At 42.4% G+C, this 23,807-nt stretch overlaps 1 protein-coding gene across 1 annotated transcript; it reads right to left on the reverse strand.

Annotated features, from left to right (window-relative positions):
- Positions 1-1,826: 1,826 nt before the first annotated feature.
- Positions 1,827-23,056, reverse strand: F2R (coagulation factor II thrombin receptor). Its single transcript, XM_060009286.1, has 2 exons — positions 22,807-23,056; positions 1,827-5,149 (listed from the first exon to the last, which is right to left on the reverse strand). Exons 1-2 carry the CDS (start codon positions 22,892-22,894, stop codon positions 3,954-3,956), a joined length of 1,284 nt encoding a protein of 427 aa, XP_059865269.1. The 5' UTR covers positions 22,895-23,056; the 3' UTR covers positions 1,827-3,953.
- Between the last annotated feature and the right edge of the window lie 751 nt (positions 23,057-23,807).

A 23,807-nucleotide genomic window follows, 5' to 3' on the forward strand; every position in this document is an offset into this window, starting at 1 on the left:
AGGCCTCAGGAAAAAAGCTTCATCATAAACGTTGCTTAAGTTTTTCCATTTGCTCTCAGAGCTCAAGACTTCCTGAAGGACATGCCGACATTTCTCTTAACTTCTTAAATTCAAAAGTATAACTCCAAATTTTCCATGTATGTATTTAACAGTCAAGAATTCCATTTCCTTTAAAATCCTATTTTTGACTTGGTGGAAAAAACATGCTTTTTTGTGTTAAGAAAATTTGTTTCTTGATTTCAAACATATTTTGAAAAATAACAACAAAAGAGCTTAAAGGTCACTTTCTGTTTCGAGTGGGAATCCTATTTTTCTGGTGGTCATGAGCTGGGCTGACTTCATTCAATACATCCATTTCTGAAATGCTGTGGAGACTCCAGGCCTCAGAAACTTAAGCTTGTGTGTTAACTTAAAAATTCTGTGTGCTAACAGAATTCTTGTTCCGTTGAAATAACTCTTCTGCTGACTATGAATTTAGAAGAACATTATCAGAATTTTGGGTTGCTTTTCAGCTCTCAGAGGTACTTGTAACTTTGCTTTTAATTCCCCATCCTCCCTCTGCCCCAGGTAGTGTTAGATGGTAAAGAACTGTCACTCAAGGGTGGCCCTTCCTTGAGTTTCGACATATGTATCCTCTGACATTTAATTTGCTTCTCTCTTCACTAGGAAAGAACTGCAGAGTCAGAGATATAGAAAACAAACGTATAGTCACCAGAGGACGTGGGGGAGGAGGGATGAATTGGGAGATTGGGATGGACATATACACACTACTATATAAAATAGGTAACTATGGGCTTCCCTGGTGGCGCAGTGTTTGAGAGTCTGCCTGCCGATGCAGGGGACGCAGGTTCGTGCCCTGGTTCAGGAAGATCCCACATGCCGCGGGGCGACTGGGCCCGTGAGCCATGGCTGCTGAGCCTGCGCATCGGAGCCTGTGCTCTGCAATGGGAGAGGCCTCAACAGTGAGAGGCCCGTGTACCGCAAAAAAAAAAAAAAAGGTAACTAATAAGGACCTACTATATAGCACAGGGAACTTTACTCAATACTTTGTAATGGCCTATATGGGAAAAGAATCTAAAAAAGATAGGAACTTCCCTGGAAGTCCAGTGGTTAAGACTGTGGGCTTCCACTGCAGTGGGCACAGGTTCGAGCCCTGGCCGGGGAACTAAGGATCCCCCATGCCGCAGTGTGGCTAAAAAAAATTTTAAAATAAATAAATAAAGAGTAGATATATGTATATGTATAACTGATTCACTTTGCTGTATACCTGAAACAAACACAACATTGTAAATCAACTACTCTCCAATAAAAAACAAACAAACAAAAAAAACAACTGCAGACTCTATCCACGATGCTCATAACCCAGGAATCTGAGCATGTTCTCAGTGACATAACCTTGAATTTTCCTAAGAACGGATTTAAAAAAAAAGACACAGAGATCTAATCACGCAATGCCTTTGGTAGAGATTGTGCTTTTTTTTTTCTTCGAGTTTCATTCTCTGTGCCCCAAGAAGCTGACGTTTATGGGCTCCATCACCCAGGTTCCCTTGACCTCTGGGGGTAAGTTAAAATCAGGAGCAATGGGGAGGCATCAGCAAGAGATCAGAGGGTGGGGGGAGCAGAGTCTGTGTATTCTCTCCTCCACTCGTTTTAGGCCTGGGGTGGTAACAGCTTTCCCTAATTGCTAGGCCCTGGGGTGCTTCACCAGCTCTTGTTGGTTCCCTTAACCCTGGCCATGCCTCTGCAAATCACCTCTTCATTAACCGCTGTTCAGCTAAATCCTTAGACTGGCCTTCCTGACAGGCTCTAAAGATACAATAAAATCTTATTCCAAACAGATACCAAGCAAACTTTCAGGTTTATTAATAGAGGTTACATACATTTTTAAAAAAAAAGAACATAAAAACAGTGATGTAATATTTTATAAGTACATACTGATAATACAGTAATGAGTCTTATTAAGTCAGAGGTATTTTAATATAAACAGAATGAATGAACAATGACAGTATATCTCCACTAAGTTGGATAAAATGAATATCGTAACTAAATTAATAAAAACAATGTTAGCTTCTACTTACAAGACATACTTTTATGTAAATCGTTCTATGGCATTTGGAAACAATTTGCTCTTTTAAATAGGTAAGTACTTGCCTTACAAGTTTCTACTCTTTTTGTTTAAAATGCCAACATTTTTTCATAAGGAAAAAAAGATATAATTCAACCTAATTTTCAAATTATTTTCTCAAATACATGAGGATATTCTGTACTTGATACTCATCATAGCTTATAAAATCATCTCATTAACTCTTAAGAAAAGTGAATGGAAAATAGAGAATAATTTTCCTGGATTTCAAAGTCAATTCCATTTTCTTCTGCCATTTCTAATCCGACTAACATAATGAATGTTTTAAAAATCTGACTTGAGTAATTTATTGAACAAAACATTTGTAAATAGGGCCCAATTAAGACAGACTGGAGGACTTAATCTTTTTTTATCCTTAGTTGTCATTTTGGTTTATTTTTTTCAATCTCTTTTATGTAAAACTTTGTTTTCATGTTGATACATAGTCAGATTGGCGATCATATTATGTACAGAATTTATAATTTTTATCTTGCTTGAATACCATTGTAATAAAACATTTCATATTCTGTTACTGAAGGAGTTATTTTTAAAAACATACTGTACTATATTATGTTTATCTCAAGTTATAACCACAGGAAGAAGTAACCCAAATGTTCAAAGTTCTTTACCTGCCAGGATTATGTGGAACTTGCTTGGTGACATCTGGCTAAAAGCACTTCTTTACCTAATGATGTGTTTCTTTCCCACGTCCCACTCTGTGTATCGGCCCACTTTGTCATTCTTGAGAGCAGGTTTCAGTCTGACTCAACTCTATTTGCCCAGCACCCATTAGAGTGCTTAGAGCACACGATGGGTGTCCATGTTTGCTATATAGGTGTTTCCACCTGGGAATGGTCCTTGCAGCATAACTGCTAGAAGTGAACGTGTCTTCTTTCTCCATTCTTAAAATGGGCAGTCTTTTATATCCATTATCTCTTGGGATAGCACATCCTACTTCACCAACTTCTAATAAACATGATAAGCGCACAGCCAATCCTTGAGGGAATCCCAGCAGGAGATAGCAAACACGGTGGTCCTGATCTCTCTGAACTGGCCCTGTCTTGTATCTACTGCTTGGAGTCCTTCATCTGGGGGCACGGTGCTTTGAAAGCCAGCCTCGTCACTGGTGGGACCTCTGCTCATTCTTAGTTTACACACACGGCGTGTAAAACAGCAAAAATGCTACCCATATTATCTGTTTTAATAATTTTTAGAATTCAAACTTTGATACGTTTAACATGAAAAACAGCAGAACTTTCTCTACACACAGATAGTACTAAGTCTCATCCCTCAATAACTTAAACATTGCTGTTGGACAATTTCAAAACACTTATTGGCAAAAGTTGTATAAGTCCAAACTGTAGAATCCCTCACTACCGATGGACTTCTTCAGATGTTCAGGGCTAAACTCCAGCCTAAACTTTGCATATGAAATCAGAGAATCAGAGTTTACTTCCATAATCTCTGGTGAAAAAAAGAGAGGGTTTCAAAGTGCCTATTCTATACTGTACTGCAAATGATACAAGTATATGTGTATAAATACACATATACACACACATATATCTAAAATACATCACGTAAATTTACGAAAAAAGTGACATTTCAGTTCTTGTTGTAACACTCTCTTGTAATAATATTGTTTTCTATTCCTGTTTTTTTTTTTTCCTGTAACTAACAAATATATATGCTTAATGGCTCTCATAAGGAGGCATGTACATCATACATTTGTTGTTTTAGATGGTAAAGTAAATACTTTTTGTCAGGGACTAAGTAGAATCCTTAGGTTATTTGTTTTAACATTTTCTTTTTAACTCACTGTCGGTCCCTTTTCCTAAGTTAACAGCTTTTTGTACACGCTGCTATTCAGGTTACTAGAGCAGGTGTCCATTTTACTTGCCATCAACTGACCGCTGCTGTTATAACTGCTGGGATCTGAACTTTCTTTGCAGCATAAGATACTGTAGAGGTACCTCTGGCACTCAGAGGAAGCATAGTAGTAAATCAAGGGGTCAACGCAACAGCTTATGCTGCTGACACAGACACACAGGAGGTAGGCAAAGTAGGCAGCCTCTGTCATGGAATTATGGGAAAGGAATGCGTAATGTAGAATCAGCAGGATGTTTGTGGGTCCAAAGCAAAGGACGAAGATGCAGAAAACAGCAGCTGACAAGAACAAAGCCCGGGACTTCTTGCTCTGGTTGGCAACCGTGGAAGAGCTAAGAGATCGGATGATAGACACGTAACAGACTGTGGAAATGATCAACGGCACAAAAAAGAAGATGGCAGAGAAGGCCGAGAAGTAATATGAGTAGTAGCCTTCGAGCAGCGTTTGGTTGAGCACATCGTGACAGGTGGTTATGTTGAGCCCCGGGACCTGGGTGGTCTGCTCCTTGAGGAGCAGAGGTACCACCCCCGCGATGGCCATGGCCCAGATGGCCAGACAGGTAAAGGAAGCCCTCCCCAGAGTACGCCAGGAGAGCGACTGCATGGGGTATACCACAGCCAGGAACCGGTCAATGCTGATGACCGTCATGAGCATGATAGAGGCATACATGTTACAGTAGAACGCAGCGGTGATGAAGCGGCACATGGCAGACCCGAATCTCCAGTCACTTCCGGAAAAGTAGTAGCTGATCTTAAAGGGGAGCACAGACACAAAGAGCACGTCTGCCATGGCCAGGTGCAGCATGTACACCACGGCAGGCTTCTTGATCTTCATCTTCAAGGTGAACACGACGATGGCCATGATGTTCAGAGGAAGGCTGACGAGGAACACGCCGGTGTAGACGGAGGGGATAAAGAGCGTCAACCAGGTGCTGGTCAGATATCCTGAGGCATCTTTTGAGATGAACTCGCGGGGTAATTTTTGAGGAGGACTGCTTCTGTTGCCGGAGCTTAATCTGTCTTCTGTGAATTCACTTTCATTTTGGTCCTCATCCTCCTTCAGTGGGATTGGTTCAAATACATCATTGGGATTCCTGAGAAAAAATGTCCGGGGACCCAGAGTATCATTTGTTGCTTCTGACTCTGAAAAGTAAAAATTTTAAAACGAATTACAAAGGCAAAAGAGACAAGGAGAGGGTACACTTTACTTCTGCTTTTTGTTTTCTTCCTGGGAGAGTGGGTGGTAAGGAGCAGGTGATACTCAAGGGGATCACAGACTTTAGGAGCAGGTGATACCCAAGGGGACCACAGACTTTATCAGGGAATTAGCTAACTCGAAGTAGTGTACCACATTTTGTTCTGACACAGCAAACCCTTTTCAAACTCTGCTCCTCAGAGATATGAGGTGAACGATACACTTTCAGAGATCTGCAGACATCAGGAAAGGCTGAGGACGTGATGTGAAAGAAAAGAGCCGTAACTTCTTTTCTATACGAGCCACTGTCTATATAAGCAAATCACTCCCAGGCTATGTGACTTCTCTTTCGTCCGTATGTCTGCATGTATACATTTTCTCCATTTAGCTTGTGGCCACCCCTTGAAATCCGTTCTTCCTTGTGGAAAAGTCCACATAGAAAGTTGAGGGAACATCTTAAAGGTTATGGAGCTACAGGTGAACTTGAGTAGGACCGAGGGCACCCATTTCCATGACCGTCATCCATGTGACAGTAGCTGTCCTTTACTAGCTTCAGTTGGTTTACACAGTAGAATGTCGCAAATCTCTCGTCATATTTGGGTCCAAGCCACAGTCTCAGGTTATTGTCTAATGTCACCACAAGGTACCTACCACACCGTCATCTTCCTGTCTCCTTCCTTAGCGGGCCAGTGGAGCAGATGTCCTAGGCCAGTGGCCTTCCTCAGCTCAGTTCCAAAATGCCACATGCACGCAGGCAGATGCCAGGCCAACCAGGCTCTTTTGAGTATCAACCAGAAGTCAGTTGCAAACGTCCTTCTTTTATTACCCTCCTCCACCAAAAACATCCGTGTGAAATGTTCATCAAAGAAATGCAGCACTTAGCAACTGGAACTCAACCAGCTTTTCCTTCCCAGGAGCTTTGCTAACATTCTGTCACTGAGGAGACTCAGACAGAGAGAGCCTTTGCTGGGCCTTGGCAAGCTGAGGAGTGGGGAGAGAAACCACAGGGGGAAAAGGATGAGGTTTCTATCCCTGGAGGCATTGGCCACAAAGGCTGGGCACACACGTCACTCAGAAGTGATGTTAGAGGAATGAAAACTGGCCGGAAATTGGGTAAGTACAGTGGATTTTTAAGCTTTCAGTTTTATTTTTCAGTAGTGGAACCTTCCTGCAAACAAAAACTTACACAGAGAGGCATAATGCAATAAAAGAGATAGTTCTGCTTCTGTAGGGTCCTACAAGACCCTAGACAAAAATTACAAAAAACTCTGGATCCCTTTCCTCTGCCAAATCAATGACCTGAAGTTATTTAGGTTCACAGGGTCATGCCAGGGAGGGGAGGGATGGATCTTCAAAGAAAGGATGGCAACCGATGGGTTTCTTGTTTTCAGTGGCTTTTAGCTTGAGAGAAGGCCAAAGTCAGTGCCACAAAAGATGGTTGAAACTCAGATAGAAAACCCACAGTCTCTACTGCCTGAAGAACTAGAGGACAGAGTTCAGGGCAACTACAATCACTGGAAAGTGAGGAGAGAATCTCAGAAAAGAAAAATTCAGAGAGGGATAGAGAGAGCACCAAATTCCAGTGCAAATTCTGCCCCAGGCTTGGGTTGACTCTAGAACCTGCACACTCAAGGAAGATGTGAAGCAGAGTTAACTGCTAGAGTTAACACATTTTTGACTGGAGATGTATTTTGGCCACAGGTGTTAGTTTCTGCAAAAATCCCCGGGTCAATAATGTGTTAAAAGAACGGAAGTGTTATTTGAACTTCTTGCTCAAGAGGAAACGTTTGCAGTTTGAGTTCAACCAAATTAACTGCCTGCTAAAGCAAAAACACCAACATTCTTTGGAGAAATAAAACAAAATCTTGAGTCTTTACAGTAGGATAATGTCCATCAGACAATTCAAAATCATTCAATATAAAGAGAATCAGGAAAGTGTGACCCGGTCGCAAGAGAAAAGGACAATCAATGGAAACCAATCCCAAGATGACCTGGATGTTGGAATTAGCAGATAAGGATTTTAAAGGGTATGTTGCAACTATGCTCAATGAAGGGAAGAAAAAGATTTCATTGAAATGAATGAAAAAATAGAAAATAGCAACGAAACCAACCAATGGAAATTCTAGAGCTAGAAAATAAAATACAATAAACTGGCATCCATTTCCAAAATGAAAAGCAAACCTAGAGTAGCACCAACCGATACACAGTAGAACAGGGCCTGGTAGTGAAAACTTGAGGTCAGATGACCTCAGCAAGAGCATGAGTGGGTCCCCTGAGGGTAAAGGGGTGATCTGGCAGATCTCTCACAGAGGAAGAACAAAAAATCTGCAGTGATCTGTATCATTTTCACAGACGTAAAGAACAGATGTATGAATACCAAGGAGGGAAGGCGGGGATGGGATGAATTGGGAGATTGGGATCGACATATATACACTACTATGTATAAAATAGATAACTAATGAGAACCTACTGTATAGCACAGGGAACTCTACTCAATGCTCTGTGGTGACCTAAATGGGAAGGAAATCCAAAACAGTGGGAATATATGTATACGTATAGCTGATTCACTTTGCTGTACAGCAGAAACTAACACAACATTGTAAAGCAACTATACTCCAGTAAAAATTAATAAAAAACCAATCTGCAGTGATGACCCTCTGAGTACACATATACAGCTAGACTGTTCCCCAAGGGTAGGAAACTGTTCCTATTTAACTCGGAGTCTCCAGTACCCTGCCCCACATGTGGTAGGTATGGACCTTAAGTTGGCTTTTAATCATGGATTTGCATTCTAATACTGGCTCTACCAGGAATCACTTAACTGCTCTGAACTCAGTCTCAGAATCATTAAAATGGGATCCCAATACCTGTCTGGCCTACAAATCTGGCAGCCAGGAGCATCACATGTTAAATAGGATATATGTTCACTTTGTAAACTTCAAAAATTAACCAGTGTAAGAAATTATTATTCTTCCCCTATCACTTCAATGTGGTTTGCTTTTTGCTCACTCTCAATCATTTTAAATTAAAATGGAATCTGTCCCTCTTCCCTTCCTAAACATTTAGCCCTGTTTGGTATCGCTTCCTTCCCCTTTCGAGGCATCTAATTCACTCTCTGCATCTTGATCCAGTCACATGGGGGCCTGACCCTGGTACAACGGCCCCTGTGGGAAGTGAGGCTACCCTCGAAGTATCGCTTCCTTCCCCTTTCGAGGCATCTAATTCACTCTCTGCATCTTGATCCAGTCACATGGGGGCCTGACCCTGGTACAACGGCCCCTGTGGGAAGTGAGGCTACCCTCGAGGTCAAGAATGTGTGGGAAGCGGAAGAAAAGAATGAATGAGTTCTGGCATTTTAAGGCCACAAAGATATGTGTCCTCAAAAACGCTGACCCACAGGAACCTTAAAACAACACGACCCTCTGCTGTAGCTTTGGAGACCTGGCCAGAATGAGGACTCTTGTCACGCATGGAAGGGAGAAAAGTGCAGGCACGCATGTGTGCACACACACGTGAGCGTCAGGACATGACCTAGAGGAGTGACACCTCTTGAAAACTACTGAACGCTCACAATTAAGCTCTTAGACGCCATCACTTGGTCTGAAAATTAAACTCTCATTAGGCTTTACTCTGTATTTAATACTTTGGGAAAGAGTATTTGTTTTCAAAAATTTCTTCCCTGGCTAGGCCTTCTTGGGCAGTATGGTGTTTATGACAGAAACATTATACCCACTGGAACATGACATTTTATAGGCTGGAGCCCAGGAAGAATGCATAATCCCTTGATTGAATATCATTACCTAAGGTATCACCTTTTCTTGCCAACATAGGTTTGATATTTTGGCTTTTATGGGATTACAGAATGTCAGCAAATTTTGTTTGTTTAACTATATACCAACATCAAAGAAAGAACAAAACCAATTCCAGGTGACTAGATAAATCCAACTAGCTCAAGCCCCTTAGGTTGAAATTTGAGTTTGGGTATCTTGCTTTTCCTTTAGTCCTAGCCCAACTCATAGGTCAAGGAGAAAGTGCCTGTCAGCGTACAAAAAGCTCTTGTAGCACATCTGTGTTTTTATTCTTAAGTTATGGTTTAAAAAAAAAAAAAAAACTAAGTCAGGTCCTAAAATTGGTTCTCATACTTGTTGCTAAGTTTCACTTAATTTAGGTTTCTCTAAAATGGCTCTAGAGTAATTTTGTTGTTGACCATAGCATATTGCTAACGAGCTTAAATGTGGACTCTAACTCTGAAGATTTTTAAAAATTAGTTAGTCAGGCACAGTGCTTTTTCTGACTTTGACGAGATCTGCCCTTGGAAGCAGAGTGGTGACCAGATGCTCTCTCAAGGTCCCATGTGATCCTGGAAGTTATTTATACCATTTCATCCTCCCACAACATGCCAGCCTTGGTTCCCACTCAGAGCACGGGCCTATAGGGCTCATGCTTTCTGGGAATTAAGAAAGCAGAAGTCCCAGGACCTCGCCTACATTCACACACAGAGCACGAGAGATGTACCCCCTGCATTTCTCCATGAGTGACTTAACACTACAGGTTAAAGAGAAATAAAGAGGATGATGGAAAAATGATGGAAACATACTAACTCCAAGCAGAAAGCAGCAACATTACAGGAATACTCCACTGTCTCAAATGCAAACGCACACCATGAAAAGAAGTGCTCCTTAAAGAAATGGCTGGTTCCGGATCTGGGGGGAGGAAAGACACAAGAGGAGTCTTGAACGTCTTCAAAGAATATTCGGGTCAGGTCAGAAAGACTCTGAAGTCGATCCAAAGAGAGCTCCCCACTGGCCAAAAATCATTAAGAGAATAATGATGGAAATGAATGGAAACACTGGAAACATGTCATATTTGTTAAGATCTATGAGTTCATAATGATGCTCAAAGGAAAATAAAACCTTTTTTGTCACTGTTGGAGGAAATGAGGGGACCCAGTCTGAAAACTGGTAAATAAAAGCAAGGTTCAAGCAGTTATCTTGCCTTTTCTATAAGCAAAATATTTCAGGGAAACCAAATAGTCAATGAAGGAAATTTCTATTTTATAAAATAATTCCAGCTCATAAACACAGAAACAGTAACAGATTTAGAAACGCATCTTACAGCTCTTAGTGAAATCAGATTTAGTACAATGGTCATCAGTTGTTGCTAAAAACGTTAGGTGAAAGGATAGGTGATAGGGAACTTTCTAACAAGTGGATCACCTGACAACACCTGAGTCCAAAGAGTAACCTTAAAATCTCAAAAAGAGAGACAATCTTGAGGTGATGAAACAGGTGTGTACACAGCGCCATTGCTCAGGTAGTCTTGCAGAAAAACAAACTTGGATCAGGTTAAGCCTCCAGATGGACCACATTACAGAAAACACAGAGGACAGAAGGGCATGTTGAACACCCCTACAAGATGCAGCTGGCCAGATCCAGTATGTAGAAAAGTCTAGAAGACGAATGACCCTGTTTCTCTGACAAACAGCCTTGAAACAGGAGGAGAAGGAAAACCCCTACAGACTAAAAGATTTAAGAGACACATCTACCTAATGCAACAGTGGGCCGTGTTTGATCCTGATTCAAATAAATCAACTGTAAAAAGCATTTATGAGACAATCAGTAAAATGTGAACACCGACTGAATAGTACATGATATTAAGAAATTGTCCATTTTTTTAGGTGTTATAATGGTATTGTGGTTACGTGAAGAAAAGAGTTCTTATTTCTAAGGATATATACTGAGGCATTTATGGATGAAATGATACAATGTCTGGGATTTGCTTTAAAATTGTCCATTTGGGGAGGATGAAAGTGAGGATACAGATAAAACAACATATAGGGGGTAATTGCACTGTCCACTTTTGGTATGTTTGAAAATTTCCATAATGAAAAGTAAAAAAAAAAAAAAAGAAGAAAAAGAAAAGCAAATATTTTATGCACATTTACTTGCCACTAAAAACTAAGGACAACAGATCCACCAGAGGGGAGACAGCAGAAGCAAGAAGAACTACAATCCTGCAGCCTGTGGAACAAAAACCACATTCACAGAAAGATAGACAAGATGAAAAGGCAGAGGGCTATGTACCAGATGAAGGAACAAGATAAAACCCCAGAAAAACAACTCAGTGAAGTGGAGATAGGCAACCTTCCAGAAAAAGAATTCAGAATAATGATAGTGAAGATGATCCAGGACCTCGGAAAAAGAATGGAGGCAAAGATCGAGAAGATGCAAGAAATGTTAAACAAAGACCTAGAAGAATTAAAGAACAAACAAACAGAGATGAACAATACAATAACTGAAAGGAAAAATACACTAGAAGGAATCAATAGCAGAATAATGGAGGCACAAGAACGGATAAATGACCTGGAAGACAGAATGGTGGAATTGACCGCTGCGGAAGAGAATAAAGAAAAAAGAATGAAAAGAAATGAAGACAGCCTAAGAGACCTCTGGGACAACATTAAATGCAACAACAGCATTATAGGGGTCCCAGAAGGAGAAGAGAGAGAGAAAGGACCTGAGAAAATATTTGAAGAGATTATAGTCGAAAACTTCCCTAACGTGGGAAAGGAAACAGACACCCAAGTCCAAGAAGCTCAGCGAGGTCCATACAGGATAAACCCTAGGAGAAACACGCCAAGACACATAGTAATCAAATTGGCAAAAATTAAAGACAAAGAAAAATTATTGAAAGCAGCAAGGGAAAAACGACAAATAACATACAAGGGAGCTCCCATAAGGTTAACAGCTGATTCCTCAGCAGAAACTCTACAAGCCAGAAGAGAGTGGTATGATATACTTAAAGTGATGAAAGTGAAGAACCTACAACAAAGATTACTCTACCTGGCAAGGATCTCATTCAGATTCTATGGACAAATCAAAAACTTTACAGACAAGCAAAAGCTAAGAGAATTCAGCACCACCAAACCAGCTCTTCAACAAATGCTAAAGGAACTTCTCTAACTGGGAAACACGAGAGAAGGAAAGGACCGACAAAAACAAACCCAAAACAATTAAGAAAATGGTCATAGGAACATACATATCGATAATTACCTTAAACGTCAGTGGATTAAATGCTCCAACCAAAAGACACAGGCTTGCTGAATGAATATGAAAACAAGACTCATCTATATGCTGTCTACAAGAGACCCACTACAGACCTAGGGACACATACAGACTGAAAGTGAGGGGATGGAAAAAGATAGTCCATGCAAATGGAAATCAAAAGAAAGCTGGAGTAGCAATACTCATATCTGATAAAACAGACTTTAAAATAAAGAATGTTACAAGAGACAAGGAAGGACACTACACAATGATCAAGGGATCAATCCAGGAAGAAGATATAACAATTATAAATATATACGCACCCAACATAGGAGCACCTCAATACATAAGGCAACTGCTAACAGCTATAAAAGGGGAAATCGACAGTAACACAATAATAGTGGGGGACTTTAACACCTTACTTACACCAATGGACAGATCATCCAAAATGAAAATAAATAAGGAAACAGAAGCTTGAAATCACACAACAGACCAGATAGATTTAATTGATATTTATAGGACATTCCATCCAAAAACAGCAGATTACACTTTCTTCTCAAGTGTGCATGGAACATTCTACAGGATAGATCACATCTTGGGTCACAAATCAAGCCTCAGTAAATTTAAGAAAATTGAAATCATATCAAGCATCTTTTCTGACCACAATGCTATGAGATTAGAAATGAATTACAGGGAAAAAAAAGTTAAAAACACAAGCACATGGAGGCTAAGCAATACGTTACTAAATAACCAAGAGATCACTGAAGAAATAAAAAAATACCTAGAGACAAATGACAATGAAAGCACGACAATCCAAAACCTATGGGATGCAGCAAAAGCAGTTCTAAGGGGGAAGTTTATAGCTATACAAGCCTACTTGAAGAAAAAGAAAAATCTCAAATAAACAATCTAACCTTACACCTAAAGGAACTAGAGAAAGAAGAACAAACAAAACCCAAAGTTAGCAGAAGGAAAGAAATCATAAAGATCAGAGCAGAAATAAATGAAATAGAAACAAAGAAAACAACAGCAAAGATCAATAAAACTAAATGCTGTTTTTTTGAGAAGATAAACAAAATTGATAAACCATTAGCCAGACTCATCAAGAAAAAGAGGGAGAGGACTCAAATCAATAAAATTAGAAATGAAAAAGGAGAAGTTACTAACAACAGACACTGAAGAAATACAAAGCATCCTAAGAGACTACTACAAGCAACTCTATGCCAATAAAATGGACAACCTGGAAGAAATGGACAAATTCTTAGAAACGTATAACCTTCCAAGACTGAACCAAGAAGAAATAGAAAATATGAACAGACTAATCACAAGTAATGAAATTGAAACTGTGATTAAAAATCTTCCAACAAACAAAAGTCCAGGACCAGATGGCTACACAGGTGAATTCTATCAAACATTTAGAGCAGAGCTAACACCCATCCTTCTCAAACTCTTCCAGAAAATTGCAGAGGAAGGCACACTCCCAAACTCATTCTGAGGCCACAATCACCCTGATACCAAAACCAGACAAAGGTACTACAAAAGAAGAAAATTACGGACCAGTATCATTGATGAATATAGATGCAAAAGTCCTCAACAAAATACTAGCAAACAGAATCCAACAACACATTAAAAGGATCATATACCATGATCAAGTGGGATTTTCCCCGGGGATGCAAGGATTCTTCAATATATGCAAATCAATCAATGTGACAAATCATATTAAATTGAAGAAAAAAAATCATATGATCATCTCAATGGTTGCAGAGAAAGCTTTTGACAAAATTCAACACCCATTTATGATAAAAACTCTCCAGAAAGTGGACATAGAGGGAAACTACCTCAACATAATAAAGGCCATATATGACAAACCCACAGCAAACATCAGTCTCAATGGTGAAAAACTGAAAGCATTTCCTCTAAGATCAGGAACAAGACAAGGATGTCCACTCTCACCACTATTATTCAACATAGTTTTGGAAGTCCTAGCCATGGCAATCAGAGAAGAAAAAGAAATAAAAGGAATACAAATTGGAAAAGAAGAAGTAAAACTGTCACTGTTTGCAGATAACATGATACTATACATAGAGAATCCTAAAGATGCCACCAGAAAACTACTAGAGCTAATCAATGAATGTGGTAAAGTTGCAGGATACAGAATTAATGCACAGAAATCTCTTGCATTCCTATACACTAATGATGAAAAATCTGAAAGAGAAATTAAGGAAACACTCCCATTTGTCACTGCAACAAAAGGAATAAAATACCTAGGAATAAACCTACCTAAGGAGACAAAAGACCTGTATGCAGAAAACTATAAGACACTGATGAAAGAAATTAAGGATGATACCAACAGATGCAGAGATATACCGTGTTCTTAGATTGGAAGAATCAATAATGTGAAAATGACTATACTACCCAAAGCAATCTACAGATTCAATGCAATGCCTATCAAATTACCAATGGCATTTTTTACGGAAGTAGAACAAAAAATCTTAAAATTTGTATGGAGACACAAAAGACCCTGAATAGGCAAAACAGCCTTGAGGGAAAAAAACAGAGCTGGAGGAATCAGGCTCCCTGACTTCAGACTCTACTACAAAGCTACAGTAATCAAGACAATAAGGTACTGGCACAAAAACAGAAACATAGATGAATAGAGCAAGATAGAAATCCCAGAGGTAAACCCACGCACCTATGGTCAACTAATCTATGACAAAGGAGGCAAGGATATACAATGGAGAAAAGACAGTCTCTTCAATAAGTGGTGCTGGGAAAACTGGACAGCTACATGTAAAAGAATGAAATTAGAACACTCCCTAACAGCATACACAAAAATAAACTCAAAATGGATTAGAGAGGGCTTCCCTGGTGGTGCAGTGGTTGGGAGTCCGCCTGCCGGTGCAGGAGGCGTGGGTTTGTTCCCTGGTCCGGGACGATCCCGCGTGACGCGGAGCTGCTGGGCCCGCGGGCCGTGGCCGCTGGGCCTGCGCATCCGGAGCCTGTGCTCGCAGCGGGAGAGGCCGCGACAGTGAGAGGCCTGCGTGCCGCAAAAAAAAAAAAAAAAAAAAAAAAAAAAAAAATGGATCAGAGACCTAAATGTAAGACATGACACTATAAACCTCCTAGAGGAAAACATAGGAAGAACACTCTTTGACATAAATCACAGCAAGATCTTTTTTGATCCACCTCCTAGAGTAATGGAAATAAAAACAAAAATAAATGGGACCTAATGTAACTTAAAAGCTTTTGCACAGCAAACGAAACCATAAATGAGATGAAAAGATAACCCTCAGAATGGGAGAAAATATTTGCAAACGAATCAACAGACAAAGGATTAATCTCCAAAATACATAAATAGCTCATGCAGCTCAATATTAAAAAAACAAACCACCCAATCCAAAAATGGGCAGAAGACCTAAGTAGACATTTCTCCAAAGAAGACATCCAGATGGCCAAAAAGCACATGATAAGCTGCTCAACATCACTAATTATTAGAGAAATGCAAATCAAAACTACAATGAGGTATCACCTCACACCAGTTAGATGGGCACCATCAGAAAATCTACAAACAACAAATGCTGGAGAGGGTGTGGAGGAAAGGGAACCCTCTTGCACTGTTGGTGGGAATGTAAATTGATACAGCCACTATGGAGAACAGTATGGAGGTTGCTTAAAAAACTAAAAATAGAATTACCATATGATTCTGCAATCCCACTACTGGGCATATACCCAGAGAAAACCACAATTCAAAAAGACACATGTGCCCCAATGTTCATTGCAGCACTATTTACAATAGTCAGGTCATGGAAGCAACCTAAATGTCTATTGACAGATGAATGGATAAAGAAGATGTGGTTCATATATACAATGGAATATTACTCAATCATAAAAAGGAACGAAATTGGGTCATTTGTTGAGACGTGGATGGATCTAGAGACTGTCATATAGAGTGAAGTAAGTCAGAAAGAGAAAAACAAATATCGTATATTAATGCATTTATGTGGAACCTAGAAAAATGGTACAGGCGAACCAGTTTGCAGGGCCGAAATAGAAACACAGATGTAGAGAACAAACGTATGGACAGGAAGCGGGTAAAGCAGCGGGGGGGTGGGGATTGTGCTGTGATGAATTGGGAGATTGGGATTGACATGTATACACTGACGTGTATAAAATTGATGACTAATAAGAACCTGCTGTATAAAAAAATAAATAAAATTCAAAAATTAAAAAAAGAAAAAAAAAGATTGACCGTAGAACAATTGGAGGGATAAAAAACAAACAAACAAGCAAACAAAAAAAACTAAGGACAAGAGTTTTTGCTTTTGTTTGTCTTAGTTTTGAGGGGGGAAAAGTTCTTGAATGTTTGTGTGAACACAGTTTTACACTGAGAGAATTCATTTGATACCAACCCCTCCAAGGTTTTTCTGGAATATGGAGGAGTTGGTATATGAAGAACACTTAACATTTGTCAACCACCTACTATGTGCCAGGTACTTCGCTTAACTTACTTCATGTAACTGTAACATTTTTACAATGTTTTACAAGATAAGCATTATAACCCTCATTTTTATGGACAACATGGAGGCACAGAGAGGCTAAGTAACTAATCCAACGTCACACAGCTAGGAAGTGAAGGAGCTGGGATCTGAATCCAGATCTGCCTGGTTCTAAAGCTCATACCCTTTGAACCACACCACCTTACCCTGTCTCTTTAAAAAAGTTGTGAATTCAGGACCTACTCCTAAAAGAGTACTACTTTTTTTTCTCTAAGCATTTCACCAAACAAATGAATCTACCCACCCTTTTGAACTATAGCAGGCAGGACATGGCCATGTGAATGTATAAGTTCAGTTGATGATGTGCACAGGTGTTGCTTGGGAATCAGGAATCCTGCTGACCTTGGTGACACACCAGCCACATGCCAACAACCCAGTCCTCACAGGACAGATGTAGTAAAGAGATGTTCAAGGACTAAACGGAGAAACAAATTTTTAAAATATTGTCCCAAATGCAGCAGAGTAAGAGCAAGTAAGTGAACAAAAACCTCTTACGGAAAAGCCAGAATTAAAGGTAGACTAAGGTAAACACTGGCTGCAGAGTGAAGAAGAGATCGCCAGTATATGAGGTTGCCTCTCCTCCCATCCCACCTTCTGCAGCAGGGACTCCACAGGGAGCATAGGAAAGCAAACCGGGGGGGAAAGCTGGGAGAGCGGAGGTTACAGGAAGTAAAGGCAACCAGAAAATGTAAATGTCAGTGCACCCAAGGCCATTGCAGGCACTAAGAAGTGTGTGGGTCCCCTCCTGAAGGCCAGGGCCTGACTTGTGGGGTCAGAACACTAGCAGGCCTCTCTGGGAAGGACTCTGATTCCCTGGCTCTCCCCCTTCCTCCAGGCCTGTTCTCCACCCAAAGTTACAGGCCCTGAGCCCAGTGTCCTGGGAACACTGCTCTCTACTCTCCAAGAAGAGCTGAAAGGAAAACTAATTCACAGTAAAGGATGTTTATAATCACCAATTCCCCCGGAACCAAGCTGTCTCCACTCTCCAACCCCGCCCAAGTTCTACTGAAGTTTGTAAACCTGAACTGAAACAAATTCTGTTCTAGATATGATAGAAACCATCATAAACAGCACTTCCTGGAAAGTAGAACTCTTCTTGTAAAGCCAAAAAGTACTTCAGTTGTGGTAACTGCAGAACAGTGCACTGCACCTGCTGCACTAGGTTTTAAATGATGGCAGAGAATTGACAGTGCTTATGAAATCAATTTACAGGACTTTAACAAGATTTTTTAAAGATAGAATAGTGTAGAAAATATTGGAATGCACAGCCTGTGGTAAAGGTGAGTACTGGTTAGGAAAACTTCTGTTTCTATACACTATGATTGCCCACGGATAGTTGTTGCACACAGAGGCAGCAACTGTGTCATCATGTACAGCGTATTTCTTACAGTTCTTACGGCTGGTTAGCAAAAAAGCAAATACTGGAAAACACTCCTTTAATATACCATAATACCTGACTTCTAATCCACCATAGACTTGAAATATAAATAGATGAGATTAGATTATGTCCTTTCCTAAAGTTCAATAAATGTGTTTTGAAGTGCAAATTTCAGATTATTCCTGTTATTTCCAACAGCAGGTTCTTTTGAAAGCAAATAAACGTATAAAGGCCCCTAATGGCCTTTTAAGCAGCAAAACATCATTGGATGCCTTGGTGTGGAGGAAAAGGAGGTGTAACTTCGTGGGTTTTTCCAAGCCTTATCCCAAGGTCAATGTGGGAGAGAGTGTCTGGGGGAAGCTCAATCTAGAGTTATATACTCTGACAGTTTTAGGCATAAGCATGAGAGGGTGAAAGGCAGAATGAAAGAAACCACAAAAAAGGGAAACAAACAGAAAATGCTCAACGTTGAAACTGTGAGCCCTTGATACTACCATCACAGTCAAAAATAAACCAAGGCCGTGGTTCCTAATGATGCTTCTGGGGTTTTTGTGAGTATCCCATAGTAAAAGGGATATAGTTCCGCAGATACAAAAGGCCAAACATTGTATGATTCCATTCATATGAAATATGGAGAAGAGGTAAACCCAGAGAAACAATAAGCAAATTGGTAGCTGCCAGGGGTTGGGGGTAGGGAGGGTGAGGGCTGAGTACTTGATGGGGACCGGGTTTCCTTTTGAGGTGATGAAAATGTTCTGGAACTAGATAGAGGTGGTAGGTGTACAACATTGTAAATGTATTAAATACCACTAAATTGTATGCTTAAAAATGGTTAATTTGGGCTTCCCTGGTGGCACAGTGGTTGAGAGTCCACCTGCCGATGCAGGGGACGCGGGTTCCTGCCCCAGTCCGGGAAGATCCCACATGCCGCGGAGCGGCTGGGCCCGTGAGCCATGGCCGCTGAGCTTGCGTGTCCGGAGCCTGTGCTCCGCACCGGGGGAGGCCACAACAGTGAGAGGCCCGTGTACAGAAAAAAAAAAAAAAAAAAAAGGTTAATTTTATGCTATGTAGATTTCACCTCCGTTTAATTAATTAATTGATTTTGATATTTATAGAGTTTATTTTGATATTAATCTTATTTCCCATTTTGATTCTCTTCATTTCTTTCTGTGGATTCAAATTACCATCTAGTGTCAATTCCTAACTCCAACATAGCTTCATTCTATGCCCCTCCTTTGCACGGTTATTGTCAAATATATATTACATTTCTAGGTCATATGCTCAATAGTACAATTTTATATTGTTTTATGCAATTATTTTTCTTTAATTCTTTTGTCACAATTTAATCTTTTTACTTTTTCATACCATTTTTAAAGGTTACTTTCCATTTACAATTATTATAAAATATTGGCTATATTCCCTGTGTAGAAAAGTACTTACTGATTCATAAGAAATTTGACTTTCAGAGGTTTTTGGTTGGCTTAAAGCAGCATCACTGTCCAGTTTTGTGCCTTTTGTTGGGCTGAAGACCACAGCCTCTCAGTAACAGCCAATTAATTGGCACATTCATGATAGGGATCTATTCATAGACTGCCTTATCATCTGCTTCAGAAAGTAAATGGCAGGATACCACAATCCATACATTCATGTTTACTAAACACCTCTGTGCATGGGCTGCCAAGTCAACGGGGCACAGACTTTGCCTTCCAGGGGTTCTGAGAAGCACAGCAGGATTACTTCTCTGCTGTTGGCCGGGGTGTGGGGATGGGGGTGGGGTGTCTGGATGGCTTCCCCTCTACATTGGGTGGTAGAGAAAGCTTGCACTTAGGAAAGAAAGGCCTGTGATCAAATCCCAGTTCCACTTAATTGCACTTGTGACTTAACCTCAGTTTCCTTACCTGTAGAATGGGGATGGCATCTACTCAAAGGGTGGCTAGAGGAATAAGTAAGGTAGTGTGTGTCATGTACCTAAGCAGGGTGTTGGCTGTAGTAGGTTCTTGATATCAGGTGGCTGTTTTTAATTAAATGTGAACACGTGGGGTGTGGGAAGGGCATTTTGGCCAGAGGGAGTGGCCAGGGGACAGAGAAAGTTCTACCTTGCAGGTTGAACTAGAGGGTGGGGGCCGGGTGAAGTACAGGTAATGTAACAGGCTATGTAATAGGGGAGGCTCTGTAATAAGGGAGGCTGGACAAGGCTAGGGACCCATCCTGCAAGGGAAGGGGCACCTCCCTCTATGCTAGGGAATTGAGCTTGACCCTGTGGATAGGAAGGTAGTACACAGAATCTCCCATCCAAACCCCTCTGCCACAGTCACCATCAGCTGTTCTGGTACCTTTCACTCTCCAGATCTTTATAGAATTTATGAACATCACCTCTAGGACACTGACACTCTTTGATGAAAGCATCTCACTTAAATTGCCTGGACAAAGGAATGTAAACTGGTTAATGAACTTAGGAATTTCTCAACAAGTATCTGCTGAGTGAATATCTGTTCTAGACTCCACAGGGATAACCTTGTAACCTTAGCCTGGGAGACGACATACTCACAAAGTGACAATGCAGGAAATGCCAAAATGAGCGGGGGGGTGGGGCTGGGGGGACAAAAAGCCCGAGGGTGCTTCAAGAAAGCTCACACTGGTGGGCAGGGCCAGTCCTGGAGGCATTTCCTATAGCTGGGGTCTCTCAGCTCCTCACATCACATAGAGCTGGTTAAGACAGACACTGTTTAGAATTGCGGGTGCACGGTGATAATAAAAAGCAGACTTATTTTTGGTTGATTTTATTAGTGATTTAAAACTCCAAAGACAAAGCCTCACTTATTCCTTGCATCCAGGACCCCCTCCTCCATTTGGAATTTGGGTGCATCATCTCTGAGACTTAATTTCAGAATCAGCAAAAGGGCATAAACATTTGAGAGGGTGAAATGAGATAATGTGAACTGAAAATGCCTCTGGGGCCAGGGTTTGACCCAGAATATGGCTTTTTTTTTTTCTCAGAATATGACACTTAACATGAGTTCCTTTTCTTCTCTCATCCTCTTTTCTTCTCTCCCACCCAAAGTGGTCCCCGAATCCAGGGTAGATAAATCAGCCAATGTTATTCAGCTCTCCTTCTGCCTATGCCAGCTCTGTGCATCCTAGCACACCCCACTCGGGTTGACGAAAAAGTAAGAAGTGTGGCAGAAACAGCAGTCTTGACTTCTCTAGCTAACACAGGCCAAAAATCTTTGGGTTCCTATGTGGGCCTCTTAGTGTTCCTAGAAGCATCACCTCAAAACTCACCCTGAGCAAACATGGAGAGCAGGGAAAATGCTGTCTCTTGTCACCTCTTAATTTCCATACGCCTACACTCTTTCTGGTGTGAAAACAATACAGAGTACACAGTCTTTCACAGATAATAAGAAAAACAGCTAGAATTTGTTTCTAAGTGAAAAAAAGGGGGCTGAAAGCTTACAAAGTACTATTGCTACAAAGAAATGAAAACATCTCCCCCCTCCCCCCCTTTTTTGTTTTTTGTGGTACGCGGGCCTCTCACTGTTGTGGCCTCTCCCGTTGCGGAGCACAGGCTCCGGACGCGCAGGCTCAGCGGCCATGGCTCACGGGCCCAGCCGCTCCGCGGCATGCGGGATCTTCCCGGACCGGGGCACGAACCCATATCCCCTGCATCGGCAGGCGGACTCTCAACCACTAGCGCCACCAGGGAAGCCCCCCCCTCCCTTTTTAACTAGGGTTTTTACAGGCTAAAAGCAACTTCTCCGCCCTGCTTTAAGAGCGAGAGGTTGGAAAATACATTTATTTGCTCACGCAGTCAGATACTTAAAAATACACACTATTAGTAATGAATGTATTCTAGGTGAGAAACCTCCTGCTCCCGGCAGATCAGAAACTGAAATGGTTTCATCCCATAGTGTCTGAGGGAGCCGGATTCTGAGGAGGGGATCTCTTTCCTCAACTCAATTGGAAGCTTAGAAGACTGGGTTCTAGAGAACAAACAAACAAAGCCTCCCAAGCGCCGCCACCGCCTCGTGGCTATCCTGTTAGCACCCAACATCCCGCACCATGTCCGCCGCCTGCACACAAGGCCTGTGGTTTTCTACTAAGCGGGCCAAGGCACTAAGCTTTTCTCTACAACACTTTCCTGGCCTGCAAACTGTGCAAGAAAAACATTTCCAACAAGACAAAACTTCAGCGGGAGCGGTTCTCGACCGCGTCTTGAAAAACCCGGAACGTTTATTGGTGGAGCAACGTGAAACCCTTTCTTTTTGGGGTGGTCCTGGGAGAAACAGGCCACACAGTGACAACAAATGCAACGAGGTCCCGCAGGCTTCCCCAAGAAAATCCGACCCCGCTCCTCCTCCATATCCAAAACCCTGCCGCGGGGCCGGCTGCATCCTCCAAAACCCAGTGCAAAGGGGCATCAGCTGAGCCCGCAGCGGGGGTGGGACGGGCACCCCACCTGGATATGAGTTGGGGAGACTCCGATCTCAGCCCTAAGGCGCAGTCAGGGGCACCCACTGAGTCCCGGAGCAGCAGCGTCCCTCCTCCTCCCGCCCGCCCCATTCCCGAGGAAGCCCGGGCTACGAGGCCGGGGGTGGGGACAGGGAGGGAATGCCGGGGTCAACTCTCACCTGGTTTGGGGCCTCGGGCGCGGGCCGACAGCAAGGGGCCGCATAGACTGAGCCCCGCGGCGACGAGCAGCAGCCACCGCGGTCCCATTGTCCGGAGGCTCAGGGCGTTCGGCGCGGTCGGTGCGGCACTGCTCCGGGAGACGGGCCCCGCCGCCGGGAGGCTCGGGCCGCACGCTCTGTCCCTCCACGCCCTCCTCGCGCAGGGTCCGGAGGGCGGCAGGGGCGGGCAGACACAGCGCTAGCCGCTGGGCAGGAGGAAGCTGCTTGGCGTGTCTGGCGGCGCTGGGCAGGACAAGGGGCGGTGGGCGCGGGCGGGGGCGGGGTGCGCGGCCGCCGGGCCGGAAAGGGCGCCCCCTGGCGTCGAGTGTGCGCCTCGACGCGGCCGCCGCCCGCCGGTCCCTCTGCAGTCTCTGGGCCACCCACGGGGCTCGGCGACCTAGCCGGCCCTCTCTCCCGGTGCGCCGGCCGCCCAGCGCCCCGGCTGCTGGACACTGCCCCGCAACTGAGACGTTGTTTCCTTGGCCTTCGCCTTGGACCCGCGAAGCTACCAGTAACTCAGTCTGGTGGGAACCTTTGCTCTCGGGGAGCAAAGACATTGGCAGAGAACCTCCGATCAGGGATGCGCCCCTCCCTGCCTTCGGGCCGGACCTCAGGCCGAGCAATGCCCCGCGTTTGAAAATTCGGCGTTCAGCTACAAGTTTGAAAGTGACTTGTGTTTTTGTAATTTGGGGATACTGAATTTAAAAGTTTATACTGTAGAGACAGGGTTGCCTGCTGATGAGAAGGGGCTCTTAGCTTTGAACAGAATTCTTGACGTTTCTTACTCGTTTCCCTTTGTTTCCCTACTTAGATATTTCATACGTCGGGCACTTATTTCTTCGACACAATGACTGCGAGTGGATACAATCATCCAGTACCAAGAACAGGTTCTCCGCGTTCGCACTCGGGCCCGGCTGCAACTTTCTCCCTCTATCCAGAGCTCTCAGCCGCGCTGCGCATCC

The sequence above is a fragment of the Delphinus delphis genome, chromosome 3 (genome assembly GCF_949987515.2).
Source record: "Delphinus delphis chromosome 3, mDelDel1.2, whole genome shotgun sequence".
Classification (NCBI taxonomy): Eukaryota; Metazoa; Chordata; class Mammalia; order Artiodactyla; family Delphinidae; genus Delphinus; species Delphinus delphis.

Coding starts and splice junctions, on each gene's coding strand:
- F2R (XM_060009286.1), bottom strand. CDS start 22,894: ATGGGACCGCGGTGGCTGCTGCTCGTCGCCGCGGGGCTCAGTCTATGC. Junction 5,150..22,806: donor CGCCCGAGGCCCCAAACCAG/GTGAGAGTTGAC, acceptor TTTACTTTTCAG/AGTCAGAAGCAACAAATGAT.